Here is a 24,307-nt window from a genome sequence, read left to right on the forward strand (position 1 = left end):
CCCGAGCCCGAGAAGATGGCGGTGCGGAAGAAGGACGGCGGCCCCAACGTGAAGTACTACGAGGCCGCGGACACCGTGACCCAGTTCGACAACGTGCGGCTGTGGCTCGGCAAGAACTATAAGAAGGTACGCGGGCAGGGCCGCGCGGGGGCCGGGGGCGGGACAAAGGGACCGAGGCCCCGCGGCTCCCCCCACCCCCAGCTCCTGCCCACCCTCCCGCGGCCCGCGGCCCCTCCCCCGCGGCGCCCGGAGCGGCCCCAGCGCGCCCTCCGCCGCCCCGCGCCCCTCCCCCAGCCTCTTTTAACAACCCCCCACCCCCGCCTCTGGTTCCAGCCCCCGCCCCCACTGCTGCGCCCTCTGCCCCTTGTTTTTCTCCACTCGTCCGGCGGGTCCCGGTGCCAGCTGCCCACCCTCCATAAGCCATCGCCTTCCGGGCTTTTCCGGGAGGGACGGTCGGGGGTGGACGGGTGCCGAATGCCCCCCCCCGACCCTAGCGTGCCCGCCACGGTGCCCGCCAGAGCTCCCCACGGAGCCAGGTACCAGCAGGGCTGAGGCCTCGCCGGTGCTTTGTGTATGTTCAGAGAAAGATGATGAAAGCCGGAGGAGAAACAGCCCCAGAGCAGGCCCTCGACTGCTCACCAGCCTGAAAAAGGCCCCCACCCCGGGATCACCTGTCTACCACCCGCCCCCATCTCCGTACAAGGGGTAACAGAACCTCTTTGGGAGTCAGGGTATAGGAGTTCCTGGGCAGCTACCCCTTTTAAAACCATTGCTCAACTTCACAATGAAATCACCCCACCACCTGGCCTTGCATTGCCTTGGGTTTGGGGTTCAGAGACTAGGATGCAGTTTGTGTCTGGAGTCCCCCATCCCGTAACAGGAGATAATAAGGTAATGAACAAAGGGTTCAAGCCTTACCTGTCGTTTATACCAGACCTCTTCCTGGTGATGTCTTTGTCTTTAGGCCTGGTTGAAAGGAACATCTCTGCATAGGGCTTTTCTCTGGAGAGGGTCTGGGTCTCTTCCTTCTCACTGCCCCCAATAAGAGGTTCTCATACTTTCCTTCAGCTCCCCAGTTCTTCCTGCTCAGCTCTGCAACCTGTCAGAAGTGTGATGGGCCGGTGGAGAACGCCCCTCTGATCCTGGTTATGAGTCTGGCTCTGTTCTCAGAGGTCTGTCTGGGTGTCAGAGCTTGACCAACAGCTGCTGGGTCTGTGGCTCGTCTCTACACCAGCGTGAGGCTCTGGCTCCCAGGCTTCTACCTTTGACCTTTTGGACAGGAGATCAGTCTAGGGGCTTAGTGTCTGGCCCTGGGGGAATTGACAGCCTGTGACCTAGTTCAGCTGTCAAGCTCTTAGCTCTGTCATTTACCTTTTCTTTCAAGGATCTCTTTACACCTCCCACCAAAAGGTGCACTTTTTTTCTATGGTCGGGGTTGAGGAAAAGGGGATCAAAAGATAAAGTTAGCCTCTTTGCACAGTTTTACAGGAGAACTGAAGGCTAGGGTGCTAGGTCGCATAATATGGAAATATTTAAGAAGCCCCAGGCTTGCCTGTGTCCAGTACAGTCTCCTCAAGAAGGGTAGATACTGGCTTGCTATTTCCACCTGGCTGGGCAGTAGCTGTCTTTTTTCCCTTCTAGGAGGGCAATGTGAAGACATGTGCCCTATATTGCTTCTTTGCACCTTTCTTATTAGGCTATATTATAGGGGGAATCTTGACCTTCCACACCATTACTCAAAGAAGTAGACTGCTGTCTCCCTTAGAGCATTCCAGATGTTGCTTCTGTGGCCTGATCCGTATGAATCTTCATAATTTTACAACTCTAGGTGCCATTGGCTAAAGATCGGGATCCTGCAGCTCCATTTTTAGGGTGTAGTTGAAGGAGAGTAGGAAGCTGCCTATATTGCCAGCACCCAAGACTGGCAGTAGGCAGCTGAATGTCATCTTCTTGGTGAGGGGCACCTCAGGCCTTCCTTCTGCCATTTTCTTTCTAAGAGATTAGGCATGTGGGGGAAGAAGACACTATTTGTATCCCAGATGCTTCCAGAGCTTCTGGGGAAGAAATAAGGGAGATGGTGGAAAATTGATTTGGGGTCTGTTTTTCTCTCCTTTTCCCTATTTCCCCAGTATATACAAGCCGAACCACCCACCAACAAGTCCCTGTCTAGCCTGGTTGTACAGTTGCTACAATTTCAGGAAGAAGTTTTTGGCAAACATGTCAGCAATGCACCGCTCACTAAACTGCCGGTAAGTGCAAAAAGCAAGGGGGCAAATCCGAGAAGGAGTTGTCTTTTGTGTTTTTGTAAATCTTCTAGTTTTTGAGGTTTGGGTAACTTCCTGCCATCCCTTTCCTTGGTTGGGGTGTTACTGGCTTGGCATTTGGCAGAGTTTACCATCCCCTTTGTCCTAGTAATAGTTCATGCAACAGGTTATCTCAGAGTATCAAAACTCAGTCATGAAACTCATGGCATGGTGAAAACGTGAGATTTGGATTTGCACACTCTTGTGTTCAAATCCTGGCTCTGCCACTTGGTGTCTCTGTCATCTTGGACAAGCCATTTATGCCTTTTGAGTCTTGGTTCCTTTATCTCTCGATGGGATTAATATACCTATCTTGTAGGTATTACCTGTAATGATTAATGAGGTAACCCAGTAAAGGGAATCCAGCAAGGGACATGGTGGGGCTTTGTGAATATTGGTTTCTTTCTCTCCCCTCTTCTAGGCTACAAGATAGAATGGCACAGGGGTTAAAGAATTCCAGCTTTGAGAGGGAGATCAGTTCAGCATAAGATTTTGTGAAAGGATTGTTAAATCATAAGAGAATATAGGATGTAATTCTCATATACTTCTTCCCTGTCTCAATTTTGTAGATCAAATGTTTCCTAGATTTCAAAGCAGGAGGCTCCCTGTGCCACATACTTGCAGCTGCCTACAAATTCAAGAGTGACCAGGGATGGTGAGATGCCTTCTCTTCTCTTTGTACTTCTTACATTTAGTTTAAAGGGAATCCCCCTTTATGATTCCCTGGGGTCTTTGTGGGGTGGGAGAGAGTAGACATTCTTGCAAGTCTTTTACTTTACGAGATCAGCGGACCTGACCTGCTAGGTCAGAAAAGTGGCTGGGAGTCAGAGCCAAGATTCTCTAAGAATGAGTGAATATGTATGTGTGTGTCAGTGTGTGTATTGTAGAGGAAAGGGGATTCTTAGGTTGACATCTCAAGCCTTTCTTTATCCTTTCGGACTAAGTACAAAGTGATTTGTGGAGTTGAGATCAGTGAACCCCAGATCCTAGGTGATTTTGGCACAGCTGAGGGCAAAATTGCCTCCTAATCTCCTATGTTAAAATAATCACATATGCTAACCTCGTCCCCAGACTTGAGCTATACCACTCACTAGATTATTGCTTCTTTACAAGGCGGCGTTACGATTTTCAGAATCCATCACGCATGGACCGCAACGTGGAAATGTTCATGACCATTGAGAAGTCCTTGGTGCAGGTAATAGTCAAGAACTCCCCCACTTATCTCCCTTCCCTGGATGAGAATCCAAAACACCCCTTCCCTATAATCTCATCCCACTTATTTCTTCTGCCCACAGAATAATTGCCTGTCTCGACCTAATATTTTTCTGTGCCCAGAAATTGAACCCAAACTGCTAGGGAAATTAAAAGACATTATCAAGAGACATCAGGTGAGTGGGTGGGTGAGGAGAGGTTTTAGAAACTCCATGACTCTTTTTCTGATGTTTTGCATACAAGAAGCAGCCCTGCGGTAGCCCTATCTATTTGGAAGAATATTAGAATTAAAGCTTTAAGCCTCTGTTTCTGTTTCTCTGTTTCTCCCATTCCCATTCTTGGCAGGTGTAGATCACTGTTCCTAGAGACTGCATAGGCCTGAGGGGAAAAGCATCTATTTCCACTGAGCTAGAGATTGCCTGATTTTAGATAAATGAGATCTTTGCTCTCTGGAACTCTGTAATAACAAGCAGCTATCATTGGGACATACAGGGACATAAACTTGACTGTTCATTTCCCATATGTAACAGATGATCTGTTCAGAGGTTTATCTGTAGCAGTTTAAAATTCTTTTATTTTTCTCCGTTATTTGCAAAGTCCCAGCTGTTTCTCTCTGCCACTCAGCTGATGTGTATTTAGAGAATGCAAACCAACTTTCATACTATGCTGATACCATATGATTATGAAGGCAGATCTGTGGTTAAATCTTACTTTGGTTTATTTACATTCATGACTAATTCAAAGAGGACCACACTTACCTGCTTCTCTTTATGTCATCCAGGGAACAGTCACTGAGGATAAGAACAGTGCCTCCCACGTTGTGTATCCGGTTCCAGGGAACCTGGAGGAAGGTGAGGCCTGGGTTTCTTGGTCACTGCAGTGGATGGCTTGGACTAGGAGATGGAGGACCACTCAGTAGCTGTATAGTGCCTGGGCTCCTCCCTCCTTAGAACCCTGAATCTTCTTAACCACCTTAGTTCGTATTCCCGAGTCCCCTGCTGCAGCAGGGGTTGTGTACAGAGTTCTTTGGTATATGTACCCTTTTAGCTCATGTCTCACCCTGCTCTGTCTCTGTCCCCAGAGGAATGGGTACGGCCAGTCATGAAGAGGGATAAGCAGGTTCTTCTGCACTGGGGCTACTATCCTGACAGGTGAGGTTGGGATCTGGGGACAGGTTTAAGTACAAGAGCCAGACGGAAAAGCCCTGGAACGTCTAGTAAAGCAAGAAGGCACTCTTCGAGGGTTGTTTTTCACTCTGTTAATTTGTTCTCCCACCTATTATGTGAACCCTCTGGTCTGTCCTGTGGGAAGTTTGGGCTTACTGGACAAAGCTTAGAGTAAAAGCATTGGGGCTTTGTGTGTGAGATGGTTATCCTAGTATGAGTTTTGGTAAGTAAACATTAGAGATAATCTAAATGTCTAACAGTGGGGAAATATTTCAGCAAATTTATATATCTAGTCAGTGGGCTATTTTACAGTATTTAAAGTGGTAGAGATAGCATACATAATTTATAGGTAAGTATTGCAAAAAGTAGGATGTAAAATGACATGTAGTATCATTGCCATTATGTAAAAACAAAATAATAGGAAAAAAAAATTGTAGAAAAACGTTACTGGAGAACACATATATACTGAATGCCACAGTGCTTGTGTTAGGATGATTCCTTTCTTCTATTTTTGAAATGTTTTGTAATAATTTTTATTACTGTATAGTGAAAAGAATCCCAATATTAATTGGAAAAAATAATCATACTCAACAAACCATACAAAAAGTAACCCAACAACCCGATACTTTTTGTAAATGGGAAAAGTAAAAGGTTTGCCCTTTATTTTTCCACAACTTTATCCCATTGATTGTGCTTCACGCTCAATTTCCCATGGCAGTTATGACACGTGGATCCCAGCCAGTGAAATTGAAGCGTCTGTGGAGGACGCTCCAACTCCTGAGAAACCTAGGAAGGTGAGCTTTCCTTGTCTACCCTCCCTCCCCCAAGAATACCAGGGCCAGACCGCTCTCGGAGGTGAACAGAGAGGCTCCTGGGCCCTTGGGTTCCTCTGTTAAGGGTCCCCAGACAGAACCGAGGACTTCCAGGCCTCTCCCCAAGGCAGTCTGCCTTTGTACTTCAGGTTCATGCAAAATGGATCCTGGACACAGACACCTTCAATGAATGGATGAATGAGGAAGATTACGAAGTAAATGATGACAAAAACCCTGTCTCCCGCCGAAAGAAGATTTCAGCCAAGACGCTGACAGATGAGGTGAAAACTGTTTTTCTTTTCTCCTGAGCCCTTAGCACAAGTCTCAGAACAGTCTTCGCTGGAGATTGTTGGCTGACATCTGCCCCAATTCTTCAACCTGCAGGTGAACAGCCCAGATTCGGACCGACGGGACAAGAAGGGGGGGAACTATAAGAAGAGGAAGCGCTCCCCCTCACCTTCACCGACCCCAGAAGCCAAGAAGAAGAATGCTAAGAAAGGGTAGGCCAGCCCTTAACCGGCCCCTGCCTTCACTGCTGTGTCCACTCCCTGGTTAAGGAAGGAAGGACTAATCCCCTCCCGTAACTACCAGGCGCTGGCCAACAAGGGAAGAGGAGATCTTTAGCTATCCAGTGTCTACTTCCGGTCCTGGCCACGAGTAAACTCAAAGAGAGCTTAATCTGCAGATGAAATGTCTTCGCCTCTTCCACTTACTTTGTAGTGATCAGTTTCTTCTTTGCTCAGTTCTGCCATCAGGGTTTTCTCTCCCTTTTTTCTTCCTTGCAGTTATTTTTTTAATTAATTTATTTTTGGCTGCATCTAGTCTTGGTTGCAGTGCTCGAGGTTGCTCGAGATCTTCCTTGCAGCTCATGGGCTCTCTAGTTATGGCACATGAGCTCTAGGGCATTCAGGCTTAGTAGTTGTGGCGTGGGCTTAGTTGCCCTGCCGCATGTGGGATCTTAGTTTCTGGAGCAGGGATCGAGGCCACTTCCCTGCATTGGAAAGTGGATTCTTAACCACTGGACCACCAGGGAAGTCCCTTCCTTGTAGCTTTATTGCAATGTAGCTGACATACAGCCCTGTAGAAGTTTAAGGAATACATCATGATTTGGTTTACGTACATTGTGAAGTGATTATCAAAGTACATTTGGTAAACATCTTTTGTCTCATGTAGATAATAAATTAAAGAAATAGAAAAATAAGTAAAAAAATTTTTTTCCTTGTTCTGAGAGCTCTCAAGATTTGCTCTTTTTTAAAAATTTTTATTTATTTGTTTATTTTTTGGCTGTGTTGGGTCTTCATTGTTGCATGGGCTTTTCTCTAGTTGCGACAAGAAGGAGCTACTCTCAGTTGTGATGAGCACGCTTGTCATTGAGGTGGCTTCTCTTGTTGCAGAGCACGGACTCCAGAGCACAGAAGCTCCAGCAGTTGCGGCTCCCAGGCTCTAGAGCACAGGCTTAGTAGTTGTGTTGCAGGAGTTTAGTTGCTCCGTGTCATGTGGGATCTTCGTGGCCCAAGGATTAAACCCGTGTCTCCTGCATTAGCAGGTGGATTCTTAACCACCGGACCACCAGGGAAGCCCAGGATTTACTCTCCTAACAACTTTCGTGTGCACCACACAGCACTGTGAATTATGTTTATCACATTGTACCTCTCAGTCCCTTTGGGAGTTTTTCTTGCTTCCTTTCTTTCCGTTGAACTCACCTTCCAGGGAGTCCTTGTCCAAAGATGCCTGGATTCACTTTCACTCTCTTTCCTTTGCAGTCCTTCAACACCTTACACCAAGTCAAAGCGAGGCCACAGAGAGGAGGAGCAAGAAGACCTGACAAAGGACATGGATGAGCCCTCACCGGTCCCCAATGTGGAAGAGGTGACATTGCCCAAGACAGGTATGGGCCAGGCCCAGCTCCAGGTATAGAGACTCTTACCCTTCAACTTAGCTGATAATTGAAATCATAGTCATCACCACAGACAGTCCTCTAACTTCATTTCCATGTCTGAGTCATGGACCATGTTGTCTCCAAACTTCTTTTATTACACACCAGAAAGCTCAGTTGGTAAATAATCCGCCTGCCATGCAGGAGACCCTGGTTTGATTCCTGGGTCAGGAAGATCCACTGGAGAAGGGATAGGCTACCAGTATTTTGGGGCTTCCCTGTGGCTCACCTGGTAAAGAATCCACCTGCAATGCAAGAGACCTGGGTTCAATCCCTGGGTTGGGAAGGTTCCCCTGGAGGAGGGAAAGGCTATCCACTCCAGTATTCTGGCCTAGAGAATTCCATGGACTACAGTCCATAGGGTCGAAAAGAGTCAGACATGACTGAGCCACTTTCACTTTCACTTTCAATGTCAGTGAGATGTACTTGAGCACAAATTATACACATGTAGTGTTCACCACTACTTTTAGGAACATTATAAAACATACGTTATGTAAAATTAGGGAAACGTAGAGGATAAGATTAAAAAATAGAGGTTCTGATATTCTCGGCCTGGGTTCCAGTGGACCCTCTTTTGCAACCCCACTTTGGAGACTACTGCTCCGCAGTACTGCTTTATGTCTGTTCCACAGACATCCAGGAGTGGGTTTCAGGACTAGGGTGGGGAAGGCCACTGAGAGAGGAGTTCCAGCTTTCACCCCTTCTTCCATCAGAGCAGCTCTCCTCTCTGTATTTTCTTGGGTGAGCTCCTGTGTATGAATTCAGTGAAGGAAAATGTCCTCTGCTTTCAAAAATGTTTAGGATCCAGCCACTCCTCTCCAGAATGATTTGGTCAGACTCTGTCAGTCCAGGAGGAACTTACAGACGTCTAGATGGAGATAAGGGGCAATTACAGACAAGAGTGATTAATGAATGTTCGTAAAGTAGAAGATGCTTCTTTATAAGAAAAAGCTTAAGTAAAATGAATCTTTGATGGGGGAAGGGGAAAAGTTTCAAGCTCTAGAATGATTGTGACTGGAGTAAGCTATTACATTTTGTGATCAGATGGAGCAGACTTTGGGAGAAAGTGAGCTCTCTGGAAGTGTTCACAGTGGAGAGGCGAGGGCTTGATTTAGACAGAACCTCTCTGTTAAAATGACTCTCTTCCCCTGGCAGTCAACACTAAGAAGGACTCAGAGTCAGCCCCAGTCAAAGGAGGCACCATGACTGACCTGGGTAAGACGGGGCGCTCGGGGCAAGGCAGTCAGAGCCTAGAGGCGGGGGCGGGAGGCCAGTCCCTGCCCCTGGCCTACCGGGGCCTTTCCAAAAGCGCACTTGTTCTCCGGACCCTCAGGCAGCACCAACCTTCTATCTTGCTGTCTCTCTCTTTCAGATGAACAAGAGGATGAAAGCATGGAGACCACGGGCAAGGTAGAGCCAGTTTAGAGGGCCCCTACTTTTCCCTGTGATTCTGCCTTGTGATTATAAAGTTCCTTTCACCCAGAACTTTCCACTGCCCAGACTCTTCCCACCCTAGAACTCATTCTCACTGTTGCTCAAAATTCTGAGCCTTTTGAGTCCCAAGGCCCATAACTGTTCAGTTCCATCCCATCCTTAGTGCCCACGTTCCCAGGGTGGGGGAGAAGCAGGGGGTTGCTAAGGGCTAAACGAGAATGCTGAGAGTCCAGCAGCCTCCATACTCATAGGATGAGGACGAGAACAGCACAGGCAACAAGGGAGAACAGACCAAGAACCCAGACCTGCATGAGGACAACGTGACTGAGCAGACCCACCACATCATCATCCCGAGCTATGCTGCCTGGTTTGACTACAACAGGTATCGCTGCTCCAGCTCCTCACTGAAGCCTTTTTTCCTGTGACCACGGGTCAGCATGTTGTTCCTTCTCCCGCCTCCAGATAAGTTCCCTCTTCCTCAGCCAGCAAGACTGGGGTACAGTTCAGCTGTAGGGGAGCTCCTGGTCTAGTTCTCAGACCCAGGCCTCCCGTTCCTTCTTGCTGCCCCTTCTTCCAGACGTTTCCTCTCTTTGGGGTCCCATCTCTCATCTTTGGGGTCCCATCTCTCCACTCGAGCCTTCTCATTGCACCCTGGCTTCTCTTGCAGTGTTCACGCCATCGAACGGAGGGCTCTCCCTGAGTTCTTCAATGGCAAGAACAAGTCCAAGACTCCAGAAATGTAAGACACTGTAGCTCGTGGTTCTCTTCCTCCTGTCCCCATTGGCTCCTCCTGATCCAAGTGGGCAGACACTTCTTGAGCTTCCTACATGAGCCAGGCCCTGTGCTAGGCTCACGGAGACATGCTGTCTGCCCACAGGCAGCTCCGGCCCAGCACTGTGACCACTGCCCCTGGGATCTGCTGGGGGCTGTGTAAAGCTTGCTGTTCTGTTCAAAACAAATATTTGCTTCCCCCTGGGCTCAGCTGTGTTTCCTCCCTCTGTTTCTTTTAACAGGGTTTAGAGCTTTCCATCCAGCCTTACCTGTGCTGTCTAAAATGCAAATATCTCCAGCATAATTAATCTCTTTGGCTAAAGTGTAACTGACTATTACTGGTCCCATAGAGTAGGTTTTGACAGAAAAAAATGGGAAGAACTATTAAGACCCAGTCTGTGAATTAAAGGATGGAGAGATGTGTTTTGTGAAGTCTGGGCCTAGGGCTCAGACATCTTCATGTCCTTCGAGGCTCCTCCTCAGACCAAACCTGCCTGGCTTTAGTTTGATGGTTTTCTGTGGTTAGGAATGTTCCAGGATAGATACAGTTGGGCAGGTGGGAGCTAGTGCTGAGCACAGGCACCCTGAGGACTGAACACATTGGCTTCCTAGCTATTCCTCAGCTCCCCATCTCCCTGCTCCGGGGTCCTTCCACCGTGTTTCTTTCCCCACAGCCTGGTATGGTTCTCTTCTCCTCCTCTTGCTGAGGAAAGCAGTGTATAAAGAAGCCTTGCTCTCTCCAGAGGCAGTAGTGACAGATGACATGAGTTCAACTTGATCTGCAGGCAGAGTTGGAACTAGAACTCTTTACACTTTGCACTCGGGGTGTAAAATACCAAACAACGATAATGGCCTATATGTATTGAGTGCCCTTTATCTCCCAGGCATTATCCTAAGTATCCTACATACCTTGACTAATTTAATCTTCACATCAGCTTTAGCTGTAGCTCTTATTATCTTCAATTTACTGACAGGGAAACTGAGGTGTGGAGGGCGTCAGTCACTTGCTTAAAGTTACACAGCTCGTGAGTAATGGGGTCTGAGTCCTGTAGTCTGCCTCATGTTCTCAAACTTTACGTTACGCCGCACAATAGCTGCCATTTTTGGAGCTTGTACAGCATGCCCAGCACTATTCTGTATCTCTACAGACCTTTCTATTCTCAACAGACACTTCATTTTACAGTTAAGGTAACTAAGTTTCAAATATTTAAGACCATCATAGTATAACTAGGATTTGAACTTAGACCTTTCCACCTTCAAAACATGTATTCTTAAGGCTGTGCCCTGCTAACTAGGTGGAGGCACCCCTAAGGACTTCCCTTTAACATCTGCCTTTGGAATTAAGGGCACTTTCTCTTTTTGATTTCTTTTCCAAATGTTGGATGAGGAAGTGCCCTGTTAGCCTAATGGGTTAGGATTCTGGGCTTTCACTGCCAGGCCCCGGGTTCAGTTCCTGGTCAGAGAACTGAGATCCTGCAAGCCATGTGGAATGGCCAAAAAAAAGAGTTGGATGAAACATCCCCAAGCACACACAGCCAAGGAGATAACTCATTTAGCAAAAAATCCCATTGAGGGTCTGAACCCCTCATGTCCAGCACACAGGAGACCCGCAGTGTGTATTGAGTTGGATGAGGCATTCTTCTCTGTCACACATGAAGGTTGTTCTTCTCTTACCAATTTTCCCTACCCCTCAGCCCTCTCACCGTTCACATCTCTCTCTTCTCAGCTACCTGGCCTATCGGAACTTCATGATTGATACTTACCGGCTGAACCCCCAGGAGTATCTCACGTCCACCGCCTGTCGCAGGAACCTGGCGGGTGACGTCTGTGCCATCATGAGGTGGGTCTGCAGCTGAGGGGTGGCAGAGGCTCAAGGACGATGCTCACAGATGCCTCTTGGTCGAAGCAGAGAGGCTGCTGGCAAGGAGCAGAGGGGATGGGCAGGAAAGACACTGCTAGCGAAAGGGCAAGTTCAGGCTTGGGTCAGGGTGACTTAGGGGGTGGCAGGGCGCTCTCTGCAGTGTGGCGGGAGGAAGAAGGAGCACATCTGTAGTGAAGGAGCCCATCCGGTGAGAGAGGCAGGAAGCAAGGTTTAGCTGATGGGTGGATATGGAGAGAGGCCCTGGTGTGCATGGAGACTTGGCTGTCCCTGGTGTGTAGGAGCTGGCAGGAAGCCGTATCTCCCAGGGAGTAGAAGGAGCAGAGAAGAGGGTGCCCCCAGCCCTCTCCTCATGTGTGACCCAGTCTCTGCCTCTCTCCTCACAGGGTCCATGCCTTCCTAGAACAGTGGGGTCTCATTAACTACCAGGTGGATGCCGAGAGTCGACCAACTCCCATGGGGCCTCCACCCACCTCTCACTTCCACGTCTTGGCAGACACACCATCTGGGCTGGTGCCACTGCAGCCCAAGACCCCGCAGGTAGCGTGAGGGGCTGCGGGGACGGGGTGGAACTGGGCAGACGGGCTTCTTTGGACTTTTCTTTTTCTGGTTTTTTAGGGTAATGTTTCAGGAGTGTTTGAGGCTTCTTCCTTTTCCATGGGATGCAAAGGGCCACAGGAATCAGTCCCATGTATTTAGCACCCTCTCTCAGCCTTTGTACCTAAGACTTCAAGGACTTGCTGAGGGAGAAGAGATGCTTGTTGTCCTCGGGGAGCAGACAGGCTAATGTAGGGGATGGAGCAGATAGAGAAAAATGGCTTACAATTCAGTTGCATGAAATTTTTTAACCTTGTCACGTTTCCAGCATTTTTTCATTTTTGCTTCATAATTTTTATCACTTCCATTTTTTTCCATTTCCATTTCATACATTACAAAAATTGTTATGTGGCTTGCCCAGGGTCAGACATGTAGGATTAGAACCTACTTGTCCAGCTCCTAAGAGAACCCATAAAGATACATGTGAATACAAATGGATATCATGCCAATTCCAGGTCTAATTAATCATTCAGGGAATACGGAACTGTGGCATGAGTGCCCCCCGAGCTTCGGGCTGCCCAGCATTTGGTCTTGAGGCCTCCAGGGCCTCAGCCTGGTCATTTTGTGCCCAGCCTCCATGACACCAAGCTCTGTCCCCCAGGGCCGCCAGGTTGATGCTGATACCAAGGCTGGGCGAAAGGGCAAAGAGCTGGATGACCTGGTGCCAGAGACGGCTAAGGGCAAGCCAGAGCTGGTAGGTGGGGTGTAGACCCCGCTGGGCTGCTTCTTTGCCCCTTTATTGGGGGGCCCCTGCCCGGGAAGAAGAGCCGTGAGAGCAGAGGAGCTACAGCAGTGAGGAAGTCCACGCAGGGGTGTCCCTGGCTGTGGGAAGGGAGCCCCTTCTGTCTGTCCTCTCTCTCTCTGTCTGCCCCTGGCTCCTGGCAGTCACTCGGAGTCACCTCTCTCTTTCCCTTCCACAAATAGCAGAACTCTGCTTCCCAGCAAATGCTCAACTTCCCTGACAAAGGCAAGGAGAAACCGACAGACATGCAGAATTTCGGTCTGCGCACAGACATGTACACGAAGAAGAACGTCCCCTCCAAGGTACAGGGTGGTGGGCACCTGGGGTCGGGGCTCCTCCTCCTGCAAGGCTACAGGCTCTTCCTGCTGACCCACCCGTATTTCCCCTGCAGAGCAAAGCCGCGGCCAGTGCCACTCGAGAGTGGACGGAACAGGAGACCCTGCTGCTCCTGGAGGTAACCGGGGCCAGGGAAGGAGAGTCCTGTGAAAGGGAAGTGGCCAGGGTGCCGGCCGCACTTGGGAGTGGGGAGGGCGTGATCTCGCCCTGTCTCTCTCCTCCCCAGCGCCCATCACATACTCCCCCAGGGGCCAGCTGCCGGGCAGGGACTGAGACCATTTTGTCAGTCCCCTGTCCTTACCAAGTGCTACTTGGAGATTCCCCTTGGGCCCGGCAGAGTATATAAATATCACAACCCAGAGAGCTCTGAAGCAGCTCTGCTTAGCGGGGTTGAGGACGCTGACCTTTGAGGGAGGTGGCTACTGGAGTAAGTGAGGTTGTGTCTCCACCACCACCACCAGGCACTGGAAATGTACAAAGATGACTGGAACAAAGTGTCAGAGCACGTGGGAAGCCGCACACAGGATGAATGCATCTTGCATTTTCTCCGACTTCCCATCGAAGACCCGTACCTGGAGGACTCAGAGGCCTCCCTGGGCCCCCTGGCCTACCAGCCCATCCCCTTCAGCCAGTCAGGCAACCCCGTGATGAGCACCGTTGCCTTCTTGGCCTCTGTCGTCGACCCTCGAGTGGCCTCAGCTGCTGCGAAGTCAGCCCTAGGTAACGCGCAGGGCTCCCAGCCCTCTTGGTTTGCATTTGAAAGGCTGGGTACTCTGACCGTGGAACCCCCTCAAGTTCACTGCCCTACTGGCCTTGTCTGTGGCTGGCATCAGCCCAGGCAACGGTCCAGCTCCACGCAGGCAGAGATGAAGAGCTGGGTTTGTGAGGGAGCTCTCACAGAGAGTGCCAGAACTGCCTACCTGCCTGCTCCCAGCCTCCCCCTCTCTGGGTCTTACAGAAGAGTTCTCCAAAATGAAGGAAGAGGTACCCACAGCTTTGGTGGAGGCCCACGTTAGGAAAGTGGAAGAAGCCGCCAAAGTGACAGGCAAGGCAGACCCAGCCTTTGGTCTGGAAAGCAGTGGCATCGCAGGGACCACCTCCGATGAGCCGGAGAGGATCGGTAAGGCCTGCCGTGTTCCCCAATTCCTCCCTTTTTACCAGCAGCCTCAGCCGCCTGGCCTCCCCATACCATCCCTGCCTCCACCTGACCTCAGAGCATGAGACGGATGGGGTGAGTTGGTGGGGTGTTCATTTTCCTCAGGGCTTTACTTTAGGTACCGTGGCTCCCCACTGGTCCTCTCAGTAAGATCTTGGCTAGAAGGGGCAGTTGGAAGAGTGTTGTAGACCAACTGTCAGACATCTCCTGTTTCCTCTTCCCCTGGACCCAGAGGAGAGCGGGACTGATGAGGCACGGGCGGAGGGCCAGGCCACAGAGGATAAGAAGGAACCCAAGGTACAGCGGGATTGACACGGGCTGGGAAGGCAAAGGGGTCCGGCGTGGACCAGGGAAGGGGAGCCAGCTCCACTTAGCTTGGGCAGGCGAGGGCTGGGCTTGGATGGGGCTGCGGCCTGGATCCAGGCCCTCTCCCAGATAAGAGGTGTAAACTCAGCTCCTGGTCTGGGCCCGCTGTGTGCGAACCAGCACCCTGACACTCCACTTTTTCCTTTCCCTGGGACTCCAGGAACCTCGAGAAGGAGTTGGGACTGTGGAGGAAGAAGCAAAGGAGAAGACCAGTGAGGCACCCAAGAAGGACGATGAGAAAGGGAAAGATGGCGACAGCGAGAAGGAGTCAGAAAAGAGTGATGGAGACCCGACAGGTGAGCCTCACTTGGTGGTTGGGGTTCAGAAAGGCAGCCAGGCTCTAGGGCTCACGACCCTTTTCCTGGCCCAGCGGATCCTGAGAAGGAGAAGGAGCCCAAGGAAGGGCAGGAGGAGGTGCTGAACGAAGTGGTGGAGTCAGAGGGGGAGAGGAAGACGAAGGTGGAGCGCGACATTGGCGAGGGCAACCTCTCCACCGCCGCCGCCGCCGCCCTGGCTGCTGCCGCCGTGAAGGCCAAGGTAAGGCCTCAGCCCCAGGGAAGGAGGTGCTGCTCCTGATCGCGCGGCACCTGGAGGGAAGCCTGCCGTGCCATCCTTACCCAGTGCTGGCCTGTCTCCTGTCCCCTTTGGATCCTGAGAGGAACACTTGGTCACCTCTTACCTTTTTTAAGCCTTTGTCATTAGGCCTGTCTCGCATTTTTTTAATTTATTTGGCTGCACTGGGTCTCCGTTGCAGCATGCGGGCTTCTCTCGTTGCAGAGCACAGGCTCCAGAGCGAGAGGGCTTCAGTAATTGCAGCTCACGGGCTCTGGTTATGGCAGTTGGGGCACGTGGGCTTAGTTGCCCCACGGCCTACGGGATCTTAATTCCCTGACCAGGGATCGAACCCTCTTCCTCTGCGCTTGAAGGTGGATTCTTAACCACCAGACCACCAGGGAGGTCCTGATTGGGCCTGTTTCCACCCTCTCAATTATTTGACCTTTCCTTATCCTTTGATATCCTCACTCTTTTTTCATGTTCTTTTAAAAACACCACTCAAGCCTGCGCTACTCTCTGGGTTGTGACCACAGCAAGTTCTGTCTTAAAGCCTGTCAGCCCCCACACCACCCTTCTCTGTTGCCCGGTGTCTTCAGCTGGGTCCTCCCACTGACGGCCACCCCACCCTTCCTTCCTTAGCACTTGGCTGCCGTTGAGGAGAGGAAGATCAAATCTCTGGTGGCCCTGCTGGTAGAGACCCAGATGAAAAAGTTGGAAATCAAACTCCGGCACTTTGAGGAGCTAGAGACGATCATGGACCGGGAGCGAGAAGCAGTGAGTCGAGTCCTCTGGTGGTTGGCGGGGCCCCACCTTGGCAGTGGGCTGGGCTGCAGTTTAGGGCAAGGAGAGCAGCAATACAGAGAACCTGAGGCTGACAGTATCACAGCAGAGCAGACCAGCCCAGACCAGGGCAGGAGGAGCCAGCCTGGGCGGTTAGGGACAAGTGACCCACAGGTACAGCCTGGAGACTGAGGTCCCACAGAATGTCAGCCCCAGGGTCAAGTTTGCTGCATCTCCAGGTCCTTGAAGGGTGCTTAGTCCACGGTAGACTTGGCTGTGGAGTGATTGTTGAGTGATTAAACAGGTTTAAGGCATGATGAGAGGGTAAGGGCTTCAGAGCCAGGGGTTAAAGTTGGAAAGGGAGCAGGATGGACATGGTGTCGACTCATTTTGATTCTTAGAAGATATAAAAGTAGAAGATAAGGACTCTGATCCTGAACTCAATTGAAGATATCAGATATCCAATATGGAGACGTCAAAGTTGGCTAATGCATCAAGCATCTGACAAATGAAAATTGAGAGATTTCCAATCAAGCATAAAAATCCTGAGTGAGAGCAGAATAAAGGCCAAAGCTCAGAGGCTAGTGAGGTGACCTGGGAGGGCTTCCTAAGAATTGTGAGTTTTTCTTCAGTTTTGAAGGAGGGAAAGAACATGATTTGACTAGAGGAACTTGGTTGGTTGGCGGGGTAGGGGGTTGGTTTCCAGATGAAAGTAATGACAAATTCAAAGCTTTGGAGCTGAAAATGAACAAGGGCTACCACCAGATTAAGTCCACTTGTCCACTGCAGTGAGAAGCCATGTGGGCAGCCAGAAGACCTGGTGGGGGGAACTGGAGAGGGGAGGGGAGGCGAGAACAGCGGAAGCCGAGCACAAGGCTGAGGTTTGGTGTGGGGATCGCCAGAATGGGAGGCTGGGCTTGTCAGAAGACAAAGCAGGGGGCAAGGTGTGTGCCTTTGGGGTTTCCTGCCCCCGGGTGACAGCTCTCCATCGGCCCGGGCAGCTGGAGTACCAGAGGCAGCAGCTCTTGGCCGACAGACAAGCCTTCCACATGGAGCAGCTGAAGTACGCAGAGATGCGGGCCCGGCAGCAGCACTTCCAGCAGATGCACCAACAGCAGCAGCAGCCACCACCAGCCCTGCCCCCGGGCTCCCAGCCTATCCCACCACCAGGCGCTGCTGGGCCACCCACTGTCCACGGCTTGGCCATGGCTCCAGCCTCTGTGGCCCCGGCTCCTGCGGGCAGTGGGGCCCCTCCTGGAAGCTTGGGGCCCTCCGAACAGCTTGGGCAGGCAGGGTCAACTGTGGGGCCACAGCAGCAGCCACCAGCTGGAGCCCCCCAGCCTGGGGCCGTCCCACCAGGGGTACCCCCCCCTGGACCCCATGGTGAGTGATGGCTTCTGGAGCTCTGGCTGAGTGGAGGGGTCCGGGGGAATGTTCCAGTTCCCCTTAGAGGCAGTGTGTGTTAGGACTGGAGATAAGGGTTGGCCTCAGTTTCTACAGATCCTCCTTCACCATGGCTATTCCCTAAGTCAGCAGGGCTCCCTCCCCAGAGCCAGATTTTTGGAATTTTGTTAGAAGGATTTATCACTCAGTTCTAGTATCAGGAAAAGGGAAGGTGGCCTAGGAGTGACTGGGTTATCCTCACTGTGTGAGTGAGTTGGTGAGTGAGATTATATGCCTCCAATCTTCTCCATCTCTCCTCTTCATTCCCAGGCCCCTCACCGTTCCCCAACCAACAAACTCCTCCCTCAATGATGCCAGGGGCAGTGCCAGGCAGCGGGCACCCAGGCGTGGCGGGTAATGCTCCTTTGGGTTTGCCTTTTGGCATGCCGCCTCCCCCTCCTGCTCCATCCATCATCCCATTTGGTAGCCTAGCCGACTCCATCAGTATTAACCTCCCCCCTCCTCCTAACCTGCATGGGCATCACCACCATCTCCCGTTCGCCCCGGCCACTCTCCCCCCACCTAACCTGCCTGTGTCCATGGCGAACCCTCTACATCCTAACCTGCCGGCGACCACCACCATGCCATCTTCTTTGCCTCTTGGGCCGGGGCTCGGATCCGCCGCAGCCCAGAGCCCTGCCATTGTGGCAGCTGTTCAGGGCAACCTCCTGCCCAGTGCCAGCCCACTGCCAGGTGAGAAGGGTCCTGGAGGGGACAAGGGGCGGGAGAGGGCTCCACGGGGTGGACTGGAGGGCAGGTGGGCGAGGGGCTCGGGTACCAGGGTTTCCAGGATCCTTTTTTTGAACGCCGTGGTAAAATTAGAATACAGGAGGGAAGGGCCTCTCTGGCTGTCCTCCGCCATTCCCCAGCCTGGCAGCTGGCCCCTGGGATGACGCTGGGGCCTTTGACTGGTGGGTCACGGAGGAGTCCTGTGACACAGAGCATCTCAGTTGTAAACTGGAAAAACGGCTGCTTGTTTGCATGATGACTGCCGTCCCGTTTGCTTGTTCCCGTCACACTCAAGTGCCCCATTTAGAGAGTTCCCTGGGGGGCAGGAGGACAGTTAGGGGGTAGCAGTTTTCCCAGCGTGTGGTGGGAGAGGGCACTGGGAAAAGAAGTTGTCCACCGGGGGTGTTCTCTCATCTCCCGTCCATTGCATGCCATGCCTGGTTGCGTGTCTGGTGGCCTGGGTCTGTACCCTTTCCCCTGCTCACCCCAGCTGATGCAACTTGCTTCTCTCCACAGACCCAGGCACCCCCCTGCCTCCAGACCCCACGGCCCCGAGCCCAGGCACAGTCACCCCTGTGCCACCCCCACAGTGAGGAGCCAGCCCGACATCTCTCTCCCTCCTCACCCCCCACGGAGATCAAGTTTCCAGGAACAGCCCTGTCCCCACCACTGGGACCCTTCCCCAGCCTGGAGAGTTCGTCACTACGTAAGGAAAGTCCTCCTGCCCCTCCAAAGCCCCCACCGTGCCTGTCAGGGGCATGCATTTTTATATTGGATGATTCAAGGACTTCTGTGGAAAAGATGTTTAAAAGATAGGATGGGGACGCTGCCCTCAAAGGAAGGGCTGGGCAAAGGTGTTTCTACAAGGTCCTAATTAACCACTGTTAAGGGTACATCTCCACAAAACTACTGCATTTTTTATGGATTGAAAAAAAAAAAGCCCTTTAAAAGGAAGTAGAGATTTAAAAAAGCCCTCCAACCAGTGAGAAAAATCCAACTTTTACATTTTTTGGAGGAGGGAGGTGAGTTTTAGGAAAGGGGTATTAGGTTCTGGGGAGAGCTCTGATAGGATAGGGTGCAGGCTCTGTCTCCTCCGGCCCCTCATTAGTGACCGAGTCAGCTCCCCACCCTCCTCGGCTGCCCCGTTTATTCCCACTCCTCTCTCCTGCTGCTTCCTCAGTGTTGCTGTTTAGGCCACCCCAGCTCAGCCAATGACCCCTTTCCCTCTGAATGTCAGTTTTGTGTTTTTAAAAGTCTCCTGCGTAGTTGATGTCAGAGTATGTCTATTTGGTGGGGAAACGTCTTGGGGATTCCTGTGGTAGGTAGTGGAGGAAGAAAGGGCACGTGGGGCTGTGTGGCCCCCTCCCCGGGCTCTGACTCCCAGAAGATGCGGAGAGGGGAGCACCAAGAGAATGGGAAGTTTTAAAAACGTGGAATTGTCAGAAAAGCACTTAAGCACCTCCTTCTTATGACGTGGTGGGCCACTCTGTCCCCTCTTCCCTCCCACCACACCCGTCATGGCTGGTATCGGGGAATTCCCTGGGATTTGGGGCAGCAGCTGGGTAGGGGTGCCCAACCTAGGGGCATGCCAACCCCCTGATGGCAGCTCGTGGCTCAGCTCTGCACCCCAGATTCCAGTGCCCCCAGTACCAGCTGTCCCTCTTTATCCCTGATGGGACGACAACAGTGATCCCAAGGCTTTCCACCAGTTCTTGGTCCCTCCCACCAGCCCCTTTGTTCCTCGTGTCCCCATGTTTCTCTTCCTCTGCGTCTTGGCACCTTTCTTCTGTTCAAAATTTTCTGTACATTTTTTTTTCTTTCTTTTCCCTTTTTTTTATAAATTAATTTGCTTTCAGTTCCATCTTGTGGATGCCTTCTGTGTTCTCTTACCCGTGGCTGTGAGGCAGGGGATCGGGCTGGAGCATCACCCCAGGAGTCCTCCAGCAGCACTGGGCGGGGCTGGAGGGACGCCCGGCCAACACTGGGCCTCTCTCCACAACGGGCCAAAGGCAGCACAGCTGTCAGGGCTGAACAACTGTGCAGGAGCTGGGGAGAGGCTCTTACCTGCTCTAAAAATAGCCATTTAAGACTTGGAAGGACACCTCACAACCTGGAAATTTTGTCTATTTATCCTTTCAGTAGTGGTGGCTTCATGTCTTCCCTTATTAGGCGGGAGAAGGCAGGCATCTCAGCTGCTTGTTATTGTTGGCCCTGGGCCTCGCTGAAGTGACAGGCCCAGGCAGTACTAATATGGCCTGACTTTCGCTCCAATAAACAGTTCCCGGGCTCCCTGACAAAAGACCTTCCATACCAGGGAGGGCTAGGAGAGGACTCAGCCCCACATGGGATGGAACAAGGGTGGCCAGCCTTAGTCCTACAGGCATTTATGCCTTTCCTAATCCCCCCAAGGTAGCCTTTGTAGCACCGATGAGTGAAGCCAGCATCTCTTAAATGAGGCAAAAGTGGCTCCTACAGGCCCTTGGCTGGCTTTCCACAACCTCTGGTCCACTGACCCGGGACTGCCTTCCCTTTCACCCTGCTCAGGAAGAACAGCAGAACTGCACATAGAGCAGAGAACAAGTTTATTTGGTGAATGCTGATGGTAGACATCATCCAAGAGAGAGAATCTGGGGAAAATACTGTGACAAGAGAACCTAGGAAGCCTCCGGGCTACATACACAATCTCCCACAAAGAAGGTGCAGTGTCCACGCACACTGGGAATATCCTCAGCCATTCAGCACCATGCGGACGAGCTCTGTGGAAAGGAGAGGGGGGTGAACAGGAAGCAGGGCGAAGGGGAGGGGTCCGCCAGGGGCCAGGAGACCACAGACCACAAAGGCAGTGTAAGAAGGAATGCGCCCACAACAACCAACCTTGGGGTCAGTTTGCAGTACTCTCGACCCCCAGCTCCCCTCCCACCAGCTGTTAGTTCCCCCTGCCCCACCCTGAGCAGCAAGAACACAGCAGAGGCGGAAGAGTTCCCAACTACACCTACAGCTACTGTCAGCCACTGGGGGGAGGAGGAGACAAGAGTTTTGGGTTAGGGTATCTCCAAGCTGCCCAGCAGAAAGAAGAGAAGACCTACAGCAGCACGGTGGGGCAGGCAACCCACCCTCCCTGCCAACCACGTGATCCTGGGCTAAAGGATCACCATGAAGCCAGACAGGGGTAGGTAGGCTGGTGTGAGTTCCCAGACACCAGCACCCTGGAAGCCAACCAAACCTCAGACCCCGTTCTAGGAAAGGAGGAGGTGCCACACCCCCAGGCTGTCTGCCTCTTTGAGGAACCCCTCCCCTCCCCAGTCAGCTCCATGCAGAGGCATGCCGGGAAGAAGTCAGATGGTAGTAGGGGAAGGCAGGGGCTAGAGAGCAGAGGCTGGGGAAAAAAACACTGGGGAGGTCAACTAGAGAAGGGGGGCTGGGAGGAGCCGTACCCGCCCCATGGGCCCGTCACCCCGACAGGATATGCCTCACAAACGCTGCAGGAAGGAAGAGACATTCATGGTGAAGACAAGACATAGACGTGGGGTGAAGGGGTCAGGCAGTGAGGAACTGGACATCCATTTTTACTTCCCATCCCTTTCCCACCCTTCAGGCCACAGGAGCCCTTCCTTTCCTGTCACACCCCTCTGGCCTCCCATTCCTGGGCGGGGCTGGGCCCTGCCCCTTGCCTCCTGGCACTTTTAGGAGCCTGAATCCAGGGACAGGGAAAGCCCTCAGTGCGGTGCATGACCTGCCCCGTATGGCTGCTTCCTCCGTGAGACCACCGGTTCGTCCCTCACCTTCATAGTTGATACAGCCATTGCTGTCCTCATGCCCTGCCACCAGCATCTCTACTTCTTCCTCTGTCATCTTCTCACCTGCAGAGAGGAAGGAAGAGCGAGCATTCTGGAGTTGGGTGACACCGAGGTCTCTCAGGTGGCACCTCAAGAAGGAAGGGCAGAGCCTCACCCAGTGTGACGAGAACGTGCCGGATCTCAGCACCCATGACGGTGCCATTCCCTTCCTTGTCAAACACCCGAAGGCCTTCAACATAGTCCTCATAGGTGCCCTGGTCCTTGTTCTTGGCCACAGTCTGCAGCATGGGTAGAAAGTGCTCAAAGTCCAGTACCTTCACATTCATCTCTGCCGAAAAGGAGGTGGAAGCTAAGTCATATGTGTTCTCAGGACTGGGGGTTAAGGGGCTCCCACTCCACGCAGGAGAAATCTGTGGGATTTGCCAGACAAGACCCGCTCGTGTTTGGGGCCTAGGAAGATAAAAGGAAGCTATTAGCTGAAGACTCCACAGTGCAGAGTTGTTCTTAAGGACCCTCACCATCACTCTTGGGGTTCCCCAGGACTTTGAGCACCTCGGCGTTGGTGGGATTCTGGCCCAGGGCCCTCATCACGTCCCCACACTGACTGTACAGGATCTTGCCATCCCCCGTTCGGTCAAACAGCTGGAAGGCCTCCTTGAACTCTGAGGATCCAGATAAACATCAGTATGGGACACACAGGTGTTAACCCAAACCCTCCTCCAGGGTCCCCACCGCCCATTCAACTTCGATCATGCTGAGGAAATAATATATTTATAACACTGTACACCCAACCCCTGTAAGAGAGATCCAGTGTCCCTTCCTCCCAACTCAGGTTGTCTCACATAAAGACCTGGCCTTCCTCAACCCTTAGTAGATTGGTTATGGCTATTTACATACCCTCTCCGCCTGCAGCAAGAAATCAGATATTTATAACACTGTACACCCAACCCCTCTAAGAGGGATCCAGTGTCCCTTCCTCCCAACTCAGGTGTCTCACATAAAGACCTGGCCTTCCTCAACGCTTAGCAGAGTGGTTCCGGCCATTTACATACCCTCTCCGCCTGCAGCAAGCCTGCCCAGCCTCCTCATTACACGACTCAGGGCAGGAATTTGCCACCGCCCTGTCTGGGCCCTGTCCTTATAAGGAAGTGGGAGCAGCGGCCTGGGACTGGGGTCATCCCAGCCTGCCACTTCTCACCCCTCTAGTACAGGGTCCTTTCAGAGGGTACTGCTACAAAGAAGTATCCTCAGCAAACTCCCCTGTTGCACTTTCACAAAAAAACAGGTCACTGCTGTTTACAGCCTTTACAATTCCAAGCTGAGGGGAGAGGGTAGTTACCACAGGAGAAAAAGAGGCAGAAGTAGCTGATTAAGGAACACAGGAGCACAAACAGCTTAATACACCGTCCCCAAGCCCCACACACAGCAGGCATTAGTGATCAAGTTGTTTCACACACCCACATCACCTAAAACTCACCCAGTGCTTGGGGCTCAGATCTAGAGTAGAAGGGAAGGGAGGAAGAAAGAGTGAGAAAAGAAAATGGAAGATCCAGAAGGAAGGAGAAGGGAACCCACCAGGTACTCCCCTGGGGGTGCTAAAGAGATGACAGGTGAGGGTGAAAGAGCTAGAGGGAGTGTCCCTCTCCCTAACATGACCTCAACAGAGGTCAGAGATAACCTACCTGCGGTCTGATCCTCGGTGAAGTCACACTGCTCAGAGAAGACGAGAGTGGTCAGCATCTTAACTCCAATCCCCCCAGCTTCCGTCCCAGTCCCAAGAACTCTGAATCACAAACTCCTATTCCATGCTGGGGACTCGCTTCCCAGCAGGGTAGGATCCCAGACACTCCAACCTCACCTCCAACCTTCGAGGGCCTCCGGTTCATTTACCCGCTACTCTCTGCCTTCTCCCCGCCCCCTCTCCCCGGCTTCCCGCCTTTCGCCCCAAATCCCGCTCATCCTCTCGGCCCCGGGCCCCACCATCTTGACGCTCAGCTCTGCGGGACCTTTTTCTGCAGTAATGGCTCCGGTTCCTGGCCCAACCCTAGTCTTAGTACGTCCTAATGACGTCACCCCAGCTGACCCAACCAATAGGGATCCTGGCCCGGGTTTATGCAGATGACGCTACTATATTAGTAATAAGGTGGGCGGGGGCCAGCTGGTGTTCAAGTCACCAGAATAGCCCTACCTGGGGCACAGAAACTGCAGAACAAGGTGGAATGGGGCGCAAGGAATCTGCTCCTCCGAGCAGCGAGAAAGTCAGAGGAGGTCGCATTGGTGGGTGCGGGTGGGA

At 52.0% G+C, this 24,307-nt stretch overlaps 2 protein-coding genes across 6 annotated transcripts; one reads left to right on the plus strand and one right to left on the minus strand.

Moving 5' to 3' along the window:
- Position 1: 1 nt before the first annotated feature.
- SMARCC2 (SWI/SNF related BAF chromatin remodeling complex subunit C2) lies at positions 2-20,025 on the plus strand. 4 transcript variants are annotated; one of them, XM_068971081.1, is made up of 29 exons: positions 2-126; positions 2,130-2,249; positions 2,873-2,958; positions 3,417-3,498; positions 3,599-3,691; positions 4,297-4,366; positions 4,597-4,666; positions 5,400-5,475; positions 5,643-5,774; positions 5,878-5,993; positions 7,257-7,381; positions 8,585-8,644; positions 8,802-8,839; positions 9,115-9,245; positions 9,531-9,602; positions 11,361-11,474; positions 11,900-12,053; positions 12,712-12,804; positions 13,035-13,154; positions 13,244-13,306; positions 13,650-13,908; positions 14,147-14,308; positions 14,577-14,641; positions 14,871-15,006; positions 15,081-15,247; positions 15,905-16,039; positions 17,047-17,428; positions 17,759-17,842; positions 18,734-20,025. In XM_068971081.1, the coding sequence occupies exons 1-29, from the start codon at positions 16-18 to the stop codon at positions 18,808-18,810; spliced, it is 3,393 nt and encodes a 1,130-aa protein (XP_068827182.1). In that variant the 5' UTR covers positions 2-15; the 3' UTR covers positions 18,811-20,025. The 4 variants fall into 4 exon arrangements, with proteins under 4 accessions (XP_068827182.1, XP_068827178.1, XP_068827179.1 ...); XM_068971077.1 differs by lacking the exon at positions 12,712-12,804 and having other exon boundaries at positions 17,759-18,181; XM_068971078.1 differs by lacking the exon at positions 12,712-12,804 and having other exon boundaries at positions 13,038-13,154; positions 17,759-18,181.
- Positions 20,026-20,815: 790 nt separating this feature from the next.
- Positions 20,816-24,037, minus strand: MYL6 (myosin light chain 6). Of its 2 annotated transcripts, XM_068969787.1 has the most exons (7): positions 23,995-24,037; positions 23,697-23,724; positions 22,533-22,676; positions 22,169-22,342; positions 22,000-22,077; positions 21,652-21,696; positions 20,843-20,973 (listed from the first exon to the last, which is right to left on the minus strand). In XM_068969787.1, exons 1-6 carry the CDS (start codon positions 23,995-23,997, stop codon positions 21,668-21,670), a joined length of 456 nt encoding a protein of 151 aa, XP_068825888.1. In that variant the 5' UTR covers positions 23,998-24,037; the 3' UTR covers positions 20,843-20,973; positions 21,652-21,667. The 2 variants fall into 2 exon arrangements, with proteins under 2 accessions (XP_068825887.1, XP_068825888.1); XM_068969786.1 differs by lacking the exon at positions 21,652-21,696 and having other exon boundaries at positions 20,816-20,973.
- Between the last annotated feature and the right edge of the window lie 270 nt (positions 24,038-24,307).

The sequence above is a fragment of the Capricornis sumatraensis genome, chromosome 4, assembly GCF_032405125.1.
Source record: "Capricornis sumatraensis isolate serow.1 chromosome 4, serow.2, whole genome shotgun sequence".
In the NCBI taxonomy this organism is placed as follows: domain Eukaryota; kingdom Metazoa; phylum Chordata; class Mammalia; order Artiodactyla; family Bovidae; genus Capricornis; species Capricornis sumatraensis.

Bases quoted from the DNA above. Each gene is read 5' to 3' on its own strand.
- SMARCC2 (XM_068971077.1), top strand. From the start codon at position 16: ATGGCGGTGCGGAAGAAGGACGGCGGCCCCAACGTGAAGTACTACGAG. The intron at 5,775-5,877 runs GTGAAAACTGTT...TTCAACCTGCAG, and splicing joins CCAAGACGCTGACAGATGAG to GTGAACAGCCCAGATTCGGA. The intron at 8,840-9,114 runs GTAGAGCCAGTT...CCATACTCATAG, and splicing joins GCATGGAGACCACGGGCAAG to GATGAGGACGAGAACAGCAC.
- MYL6 (XM_068969786.1), bottom strand. The intron at 22,677-23,696 runs GTAGGTTATCTC...CTGGATCCTCAG, and splicing joins CACCGAGGATCAGACCGCAG to AGTTCAAGGAGGCCTTCCAG. The intron at 20,974-21,999 runs GTGAGGGACGAA...TCCTTTCCACAG, and splicing joins TGGCTGTATCAACTATGAAG to AGCTCGTCCGCATGGTGCTG.